The following is a 9,774-nucleotide window of genomic DNA, read 5'->3' as shown; positions in this document are numbered from 1 at the left end:
AAAGACCATCTCTTTCTTTTTTTATCAAATGAAAAACGTTTTTTTCTGTATATATACATTTCCAGCAAAGGTACATCAGAGTTTTAATTAAGGAGAAGTAAATAAAATATATATATATTTTTTGTAAAAGGCTAATAAAATAAATTTATACTTTCTTAATTAGAAAGAATGCTAATTAACAATAAAAATCGATAGTTTAGATTTACGCATATAATCAAATTTAGTAAAGGACACAGGTACATCAGAACAAAAAAATTATTCAACAGCTAAATCATATGTGATTAAAATAAAAACAACTAAACATATTACTCTAACTAGTCTTTGGAAGTGCACGGCCGACACAATAGACAAAACATTTCAACAAGTAACGTTTGGTCCACTCCCGTCAACTTCACCAATTTGCTAATAATTGATAATTATAGTTTTTGTCCACAGTCAACTATGCATATCAGAACTAGTGGGCATTAATATTAAATTATGTCAGTTATCATAAGAATTGGTTTAGAATTCATTTAAAATATCGTAGATTCTTTTCAGTATTGTAAATATAGGAACTATTTCTTTTCTTCTTCTTAAAAAAATATAGGCACTATTTCAATAAACGTTAATACATTTTTCGAAAAGTTAAGCATACAAAAATATAGACAAACTTTGTTATTCTTGCATGATTCATGTGCACAATCATTGCTGAGCACATCTGTGCTATTAAAAGGGAAAAAAATTTACTTAAATAAAATTATTGGACCATTTCATTAGATTTAACTATTTTTTTGATTTTATTTTATATTTCTCTAACTATATAAATATTTACATAATTTAAATAAACTTTTTTATTATTCTTCCATAATCTATTATATAATTAATCTAACAATAAATCTTCGTGAATATATGACAGATTATTTAAACATGTTTACACATGACGTGATTATTACCACGTATAGTTTCATTAATAGTATAACATTTCAATGGTTTAGTTATGTTTAATATAGGTTGTAATGGAGAATCTTCTGGTGTATAACAAAATTTTTAATTTTTACGTGAATGAAAACTAAAAACCTTATGTCAACTATTCAACTATGAAACATTAATTTAATTAATTACATGCAATCAAATATTAAGATTTGATCTTAGATTAACTAAATGATTAATTTTATAATAAAAAAATATCAAATTGGTCTAAACGGTGTTAGCGATTTAAGTGGAATTAGTAGGAAAAAAAAGACTAGTTTAAATAGAACATGTTTATTTACTTTACAAATTCTAACAATGCATATGATACGTTTTATTGAATTTTCACACATATATAAATATATTGCGCTTTAAATCGGGTAGTTTAGGTTGTTTGGACAAAAATATAAGATAAATAATTAACTATCAATTATTTGAATAAAAATATTTGAGTCATTAATTTTTTGTTGTTGCATAATTTGGTTTATAAATAGTATTTTTAGGATATTTGGTTATTTAGAAATTAAATATAATTAGTATCTGTAGGTATATAATTTGTATTTAAAATTTAAGTACTCATTTGGTTCTCAGTTCGGTTTCTATTTTTTGGTTCCACAGATATATGATATGCTCAGTTATTTATGAAATTCAGTTTAATTTTGTTTTTTTTCAGCTTGATACAGTTCAGTGCATTGGGTAAATGTACACAACCTATAGATTATCTTATATATAAATTATATTAAAAAAAATTATTTTAATTTCAAAAATAAACATGCGCTTCCTATACACGGGTTAAATCTAGTATTTTAATTATACGGCATTGAACAATACAACAAATGAACAATAAATTAATTTACAGAAACAAAAAATATGACGATTTTAATATTAGTTTTTAGTTAGATTTCTGACTAATTGAGACGAAATCAAAACTAAATTAGGAAATGACACATCAATACAATACTAAAAGGGGAATAAGGGCTTCCCACATGCTTCCACGTCCTTAATAATAATCAACCAATAGGATGTCTTTTTTTTTCCACGTCACGCGAAGGATGGGCTGTTTTGTTTCTTTGATCCGTAAAATATAAAATTTGACACAAAAGCCCAATCCAAAATAAACCTAGCAAAACTCATAACATCGTCTTTTTCTCTTTCTCACCTTCCCCAGTTTTCTACGTTTCTTCCCTACTGTATCTAAGCCATAAATTGAACCTCTAATAACATAAACGTTCGACTTGCTTCATTATCGTCTCCACCTCTCTCCTTATCTGCGAAAATCAATCATAGTATTCTAATCTCTTGCTTTGTTTGATTGCTTCCATGTCAGTTGGCTTCCTTAAAATATATTGGATTCTTCTTCTTCCCTGGAAAATTGAAGGTGCTTCCTCTTTTTTCCCTCTCTCTTACTTCTTAATTGTTTTCATAACTAAATTGGATATGCGATTCGATCTAATTTAGGGTTTTAGTATCAATATTATCCCAATTTCGTTCATATCACAGCACTGTCTCTGGGTTCTAAAAAGAAAAGCTCTCAATATCTTATTTTTCTCTGCCACAGAGAGAGAGAGAGAGAGAGAGAGAGAGAGAGAGAGAGAGAGAGAGGGGGAGAGAGAGAGAGAGGAGAGAGAGAGAGAGAGAGAGGGGAGAGAGAGAGAGAGAAGAGAGAGAGAGAGAGCTAAAGGGGTTTCGAGTGAAGATGAAGGAGGGAAAGCAATAGAGACGTCACAGCCGACGGTGGCTCCTCCGGCGAAGCACAGCCGACAGCTAGGAGCTCAGCTGTCGGGAAGCATGAGTTTCAGCAGACAAATGTCGAATGAAGACGAGGAGATGTCGAGGACGGCTTTGTCTGCTATCAGGGCGAAAGAAGAGGAGATCGAGAAGAATAAGATGGAGATTAGGGAAAGGGTTCAAGCTCAGCTTGGTCGTGTCGAAGAGGAGACTAAGCGCCTCGCTTTGATCCGTGAGGTATAGCATCTTTACTTCCTCATCTTTTTTTTTTTTTTTGAGAATTGTGCTTTAATTTTGTTTCTTACATAGAAAAAAACAAATTAAGATATAAAAATTGGACATATGGGGGTTTAATGCAGTGAAGCTATGTGGTTGTGATTCATGTTTAGGGGGAGATTTGTAGGACCCCAAGTATTGAAATTTTCAAGAAACATTGAACAAAAAATAGCTTCTTTTTTTGTTTTTTCTTTTAAATTATAAGTAAAGATTGGGACTTTTGTGAGTGTTTCCACTTTTGTATCACTAATTGTAAAATCCATTTGGTAAAAATGAGATTTGTGGATCAAAGTTCTTTCCTTTTTATGAAAACTACCATGATTAAGAAGCTTAATGGTTTGAATTGTATATTTAGGAACTTGAAGGTTTAGCTGAACCCATGAGGAAAGAAGTTGCTTTGGCCAGGAAGAAGATTGATTCTGTCAACAAAGAGTTAAAGCCTTTGGGTCATACTGTTCAGAAAAAGGTATGGCCATTGCACATAACCAAATCCATTATATGTCTGGTTGAGGATCATTATTAAGATGCTAATCTGGTGTGTAGGAACGAGAGTACAAAGAAGCTCTTGAAGCATTCAACGAAAAGAACAGGGAGAAGGTGCAGCTAATCACCAAGCTTACGGAGGTTAGTCAACTAATTCTAAAATCCTTTCTTTTTTTTATTTATTGAATATAGTAATTGGAGATAGTGTTTGAATAATTGGTTCAAGTGTTTATCTTCTTCTCTGGTTATGGTTCTATGTTTGTCTAAATATATCTGTGAGTCTTGAGCTTAGTTAGTGATTTTTCAACTCAAACAAAAATTACAACATGATCTTTGAATTTTAAAACATCTGGTTTATTATTGACTGAATACAAGTACACGCTAATCCTCAATTTCTACAGACTCGAGAATAATAAATAAGATTCAGTGAGAAAGGTGAATCAGGCCAACATGCATGACGGCACATCCAGAAAGTAATTTACCTTCTTGATACCAGCAATCACATGCAGCGGAACAAAACCATGATCATCCATGTGCCCACGAAGGTATGTGTCTCTAATCAAATTCTCTTCACTGTAACAAAAAGAAACATTTGCATCTAAATTACTCCTTCCCAGAAGAGAAATGAGACGAATAAGAGAGATTCAATACAAAAGTACTACCTAAAATAATATTGTATTTGCTTCTGTAGTTTTACGTTTAGAGGAAGATCTTGGACTTGGTAAAAGACTGGACCAGGTGAGAGAGGGCTGATGAAAGGCATACGGGGATAATATGGAGATGCCAATTCTGAAATGAAAGACGCATTAGAAAAAAAAAAGAGTTCCAAAACGTGATCTTTCAATGTATCTCACTAGGAGGAAAAGGCACATGCCCGCCAAAAGGCTGAATAGGCTGAGCTGCCATAAACTGAGGAGGAATTGACTGCATAGTTGGAGGTTGATGTCTCACAAATGCTGGGGCGCCTCTTTGTGAATGTGCATTTCCATCTCTCCCACTAAAGCTTCTGCAAAAATTCCAGTTTTGATTCCCTTGCTCCTGGCTGCGCCTGCCACCATGACTTTGGTGGTGGTGGTGGTGGTGGTTACCATTTTGGTTCCTGTGCGAGTGCCGTGGTGAAAAGTTGTCACTACAACCACCATGGGTTTGTGATGCAGAGCCATTCCTCTGGTTTTGGCCTCTAGGAGAAGGGTTGTGCGAAGGTGTTTCGACAAGTGGATCTTGAGAAACAGTACCATTAGCAGCGGATCCAGAAGAGCTATAGTAATTTTTAAAAAATTTATAAAATAAAAAAAATTTAATATAAAATAATTTTACTGTTGACTTACTATTCTAATATTTCAATTTGAATATTCTCTTTGTTTTATAATATAATGGTTTAAAAGTATTTTTGTTACACTATATAAATTGTTTTTATATTTCAATGTAACTTTATATTTATTATATATTGCGTGGCCAATTAAATTATGTAAATTACTGTATAATTGTTTAAATTTAAATATTAAATGACAGTTTTCTAAAGAAATAACTTTTAAATATTACAGATTTTAATTAAAATTGATTACATTTTGAAGCAGATGGAGTAATCTATAAACTAACTCTATATATATACCTTGAATTTCTCTCATTATGTGCATTCCTAACTCGAATGAGATAATCAACATCTAATATTATGTTACTCTCAGTATATTAGAAATGATCGAACCGTAAACCAATTAAGGATGATGTAAGGAAGACATAAATATGTATTTCCAGTTATCATAAAATATAGAATCAATTGACAGCAACTTAATTATGTTCAGCGTAGAACAACAGAGAAGAGTTTCCATAATTTCTAATATTATAATATCTCACTATTTTAAGCTTTTCTCTAGCACAAATACTCACTTTATTCTGGAGTTTAAGCTTTTCTATCTGATGATATTAGTAGTTTGATCCAAAAAAGAAAACAGTCGAACTGTACATTGTAATTGGAAAAAGAAAACAAACAAAGGTATATGAAACAAAAACTGGAAATATCAATTATCTGCAATTAAAGAATAATAAAGCAATAAAATTGTAAAAATACAAAAAAATAATTTACACAGAAAAAGATTTAGTAAAATAAAATCGTAATATAATTTTCATAATTGATAGTGCTCAGTTAAAAAGTCTAAATTTACAACATACACAGTTTTATTTACATCTTTAAACCTATTATCTAATTAAAATGATTCTAAGGAAAGTGCCAGCATGAAGAGTTAGAAACTATACGATAAAATATAATACATAATATTAAAAATACATTACTGATCACTAAAAAATCATGTTAGTAGTAATAAAAATGAAATGACAACACATTTATTAAAACCATAGAACGACGCGCAACAAGGTGTTATTAACTATACAAACTACAAATTAAATATGCTTAACGCAAACACACATAAAAATGAGACATCATATTTGGATATATTTAAATAAATAATTTTAAATATATTATATTCTTGATAATTTTAAAATTACTTAAAAAGAAACTAAATTATTAAAAATAAATATACAAATAAAACTAAAGCAATATTTTTTAACGTCAAAATAATAAATGAATAAAACATATATTAGGTAAATAAAATAGATTTTAGATTTTAAAGACTTCTAATTCATGTAGTATTACAAAATTCAAAATCTGTTTATTACAATTAATATTTTACCATTAGATATATTAAAATAATATTCTAAATCTATATTCAATTGTCAGTTTTCAACTATTACACTTAAAAAATATTATTAAATACGCCTGTTTTTTTTTGAAATGGAGATTTTATATTTTAAGTAGGTTATTGGAGTACTTTTTTTCGTTGATTTATTCGAGATGAGATTCCAATATTTTAAACTAAGATAATTTCCATTCTACACATAATTATATATTTTTTACATAAGTCTAAAATCTCGGACTTGATTCTTCATATTTTATTAGTTAATTGTGTTACATATAATAAAAATACTTACTTCAAACTAAAAATATAAAAAAAAAAATCAAATTTGAAAATTAGTTATATATAATTTAATATACAAAAGTTCAAATAGAAATAAAAATGATAAATGTAACAAATTTAAATATATTATCCGCGCGTAGCGCGGAGAAAGAATCTAGTTTAATTAAGGACCAATTAGAGTAGATGTTAAGTATAAGATTAAAATTCCGTTCAATGTTCTCAATAGGACATGTTCAATGTTTTAAATGTGTTTTATTTTTGTTGTGGGTTGTGAATACGAGTAATGTACTCAATATTGTAATAGGACATGTTCGTGATAGCAAGTATATAATAATAGGAGTATTATTCAGGATCATTTTTTACTTTCACATATCTTCGTAACAATTTTGATCATATTACTCTTTTGAGAAGGTATAATAAAATGTTATTCATTATTTTGTGAAATAGAAGTGTTATAATTAAAAAAAAAAATTGTAAAGAAAATACGTTGTTGATTATCTTTTGCTTTTTTATTAAGTAATTCAGTTACAAGGAGTGGATGAGGATGACACAACTTTGGTCAACTAGTTACAACGTAACTTTGAAAAAGACATTCCACGTAAAGACTAATCAACCTTTGTCATCTCTCCCGACATGGCCGTACAAATCTAATCCTTTTCCTCGAGCCTTTTATCCATTTCTTTATTACAAAAAGAGAAACCTATTTCTTTGGTACACTATAAATACTTATAACCTTTCTTTAAGCTCTGAATCTCAGCAACTAAATCAATCACACAATAAAACAAAATAAAAACAAACAAAATGGGAAACTGCATATGTGTAATAAACAAAACAACGACAGAGAGAAGAAGGAGAAGAGGATCCACCGTGTTCCATGACGACGACGTGGTGGAAGAGAAGCTGCTCGGGGAAACAAGTAACGTGTCGTCATCAAGCTCTTCATCCACGTGTGGAGGAAGAGAGATTAAGATAAAGATGACGAGGAAAGAATTTGAAGATCTCATGAGAAACATTAGTTTGGAGGGATTGACGGCGGAAGAGGTTTTTTCTAACTTTCTTTCTGACGGGGGAGATCAAACCGGAACCGCCGCTGATCAATCCAATGATCACCAACGGCCGTGGAGACCAGCGTTACAGAGCATCCCTGAGATTGATTAATGTTTTTGTTTGGTGAATTGATTAGAAAAAGCTGAGTTTAATCGCTTAATCAGTGATCTTAGCTAATTCAAAATTATGTACATGCTTGTTTTGTAATTATCTTTTCTTTTTCAACAAAATACATTTGGATGCAACATCCAGATGCTAATATATTAGATATTTTGTTTGAATAATCTAATATTATTTGTAATGTTTTTCCAATTGTTTATTGTAAATAATGTTTGTAATGTTCTGTTTGAATACAAAATTAACTCCATCTTCTAAAAGAATTAATTTGTGTTAGATGCATACTTTAGTACCTAGATACCAGATTATTTTGTTCATCACATTTGAATTTTTGTTATCCAAATGGTGCATTCGTAATAGAGGCACCGATTTGAACAGTTATTGAAATTAAGTCAAACGACATAAGGACAAGTGTTGATATATTCAATTATATCGTCCACAGCCAAAGTTGGTTGGACTAAGAAAGCTCAGTCCATGTGTACACACATGTGTACGTCTGTCAAAGTAATGGAGGCATCACAAAATTTACAATACTCAATTCAGTACGTTTACAGTAGATCAAAGTTTTTATAACCAGCTTTCCCTTCTACTTCTTTTCTTTTTTATCATGGGAGACTTTCATAAAGCATAAACTCAAGCAAGAGAGTAATTGTTCACAAACAAAAGAGGCGATTTAGCTAGGCTATCAGCAACCCCATTTTGCCGGCAGAGAATGAAACAAAAATAGAGGGTACTAAAAGAAAAAGCTAAATTGCAAATATCCTCCACAACACCTCTATGTTCAACCTACGTCGAGTTGGAGGATAGGATGGACACGAGCATCTTACAGTCTGAAAACACATTAAGCTTTCGGATTCCTAAAAATCCTCCAGGAAATTACGGGTCAATAAATCCGAGGGTTCTTTACTTATGAAATCAAATTGACATCCAAATGATTTGCTGGTTTTGTACCAAGGATCATGTTGTAGGAAATGGTATCAATGTGTACTGATAGCTATATTTGGGGTTATTAATATCAAATAATCAGCTTTATTTTTGCTTAAGCTGAAAGAGTAGAAGCAAAACAGAGCAATAAGAACTGAGCTCAATAATTCAGGTATGGACAAAGCTAGTTCTAGCCCAAAGCAGAAGAAACATGGGCTTCCAACCACCATTTTATTAAATATTTAATTAGCCATGAAATTAAAGAAAAATGTATTTAGTCTAATTGTTCAATGGTCAACTATTAGTGTATTATTATAAAAGCCAAAAAATGTATTTAGTCTAATTGTTCAATTTGTGTGGCTATTTTTAGCTTTTGGTTTGTAACTTCTAAATCTCAGAGTGCGAGCTTTGAGTATAGAATCTCATGTTCAAGATTTTTTTTATTAAAAAAATGGTTTCCATTCAGATAACTCTACACTGTATAAACTGTATCAATTTTGGGATGATAGTATTTTTAACATTTTCTTCAGTCCGGCTGATATCAAAACAACGATACAAAGACGACTCTCGTCCCCTTCCACCATGAAAACGTTCCTAATGTTTCATTACTGTTTCCTTCTTAGAAGTTACTCATGTTTCCACATACTGTGGGGATTAGAGACGATACTGCTCCATTTGGAAGTATTCGTAATTGTTTACATCGCATACGAATTGATGGACAAATCTTATGCAAATCTGCAAGGGAGATCAAGGTCGGAGGCAGCGCACGTCCACGGAAAGGAGCTAGGGTCATGTAGCTTCTACTGGCTCAGTCTTGAGACTCTTGACTAGAAGATGAGGAAAGTTAACGACTAAAAGGTGGGCTTTATTTTTATCACATACTCCCTCTGTTTCATATTAACTGTCATTTCGACCTTACGCACACAGATTAAAGAAACAATTAATTTTGTATATTTTCTATATAAAAACACAATTACCTATACACCTGACCATATTTCAACCAATAGAAAAATAAATTACTGCATAAAATTAATAAACTTTGTATTGAAAATCGAAAACGACACTTATTTTGTAACGAAATTTTTTTTCCGCAACGACACTTAATATGAAATGGAAAGAGTATCTTTCTTTTCTTTTTTTTGTAAAAAGGCATGTTTTTATCACGTATCTTAGAATAGATGATTTAAAAGTTGTGCTATTATGTCTTTTGTACTGCAGAAATAAGTTTACTTATATGAAATCTGGTCACTTGATTTAAAGGTAAATGAAATCTAGTCAC

General features: G+C 30.7%; 2 protein-coding genes across 2 annotated transcripts; both read left to right on the top strand.

The window, feature by feature from the left end:
- Nucleotides 1-2,614: 2,614 nt before the first annotated feature.
- Nucleotides 2,615-3,980, top strand: LOC111202835. The gene is made up of 4 exons (XM_022695842.2): nt 2,615-2,913; nt 3,308-3,418; nt 3,496-3,576; nt 3,837-3,980. Exons 1-4 carry the CDS (start codon nt 2,737-2,739, stop codon nt 3,846-3,848), a joined length of 381 nt encoding a protein of 126 aa, XP_022551563.1. The 5' UTR covers nt 2,615-2,736; the 3' UTR covers nt 3,849-3,980.
- Nucleotides 3,981-7,208: 3,228 nt separating this feature from the next.
- Nucleotides 7,209-7,565, top strand: LOC125590658. Its single transcript, XM_048764328.1, has one exon. It carries the CDS (start codon nt 7,209-7,211, stop codon nt 7,563-7,565), a length of 357 nt encoding a protein of 118 aa, XP_048620285.1.
- The last annotated feature ends 2,209 nt before the right edge of the window (nt 7,566-9,774 follow it).

The sequence above is a fragment of the Brassica napus genome, chromosome C7 (assembly GCF_020379485.1).
Source record: "Brassica napus cultivar Da-Ae chromosome C7, Da-Ae, whole genome shotgun sequence".
NCBI classification, from domain to species: Eukaryota; Viridiplantae; Streptophyta; class Magnoliopsida; order Brassicales; family Brassicaceae; genus Brassica; species Brassica napus.
The sequence above is the reverse complement of the archived record's forward strand: the minus strand, read 5'-3'. Positions and strand labels throughout refer to the sequence as shown.

Coding starts and splice junctions, on each gene's coding strand:
- LOC111202835 (XM_022695842.2), top strand. CDS start 2,737: ATGAGTTTCAGCAGACAAATGTCGAATGAAGACGAGGAGATGTCGAGG. Junction 2,914..3,307: donor GCCTCGCTTTGATCCGTGAG/GTATAGCATCTT, acceptor TTGTATATTTAG/GAACTTGAAGGTTTAGCTGA. Junction 3,419..3,495: donor GTCATACTGTTCAGAAAAAG/GTATGGCCATTG, acceptor TCTGGTGTGTAG/GAACGAGAGTACAAAGAAGC.
- LOC125590658 (XM_048764328.1), top strand. CDS start 7,209: ATGGGAAACTGCATATGTGTAATAAACAAAACAACGACAGAGAGAAGA.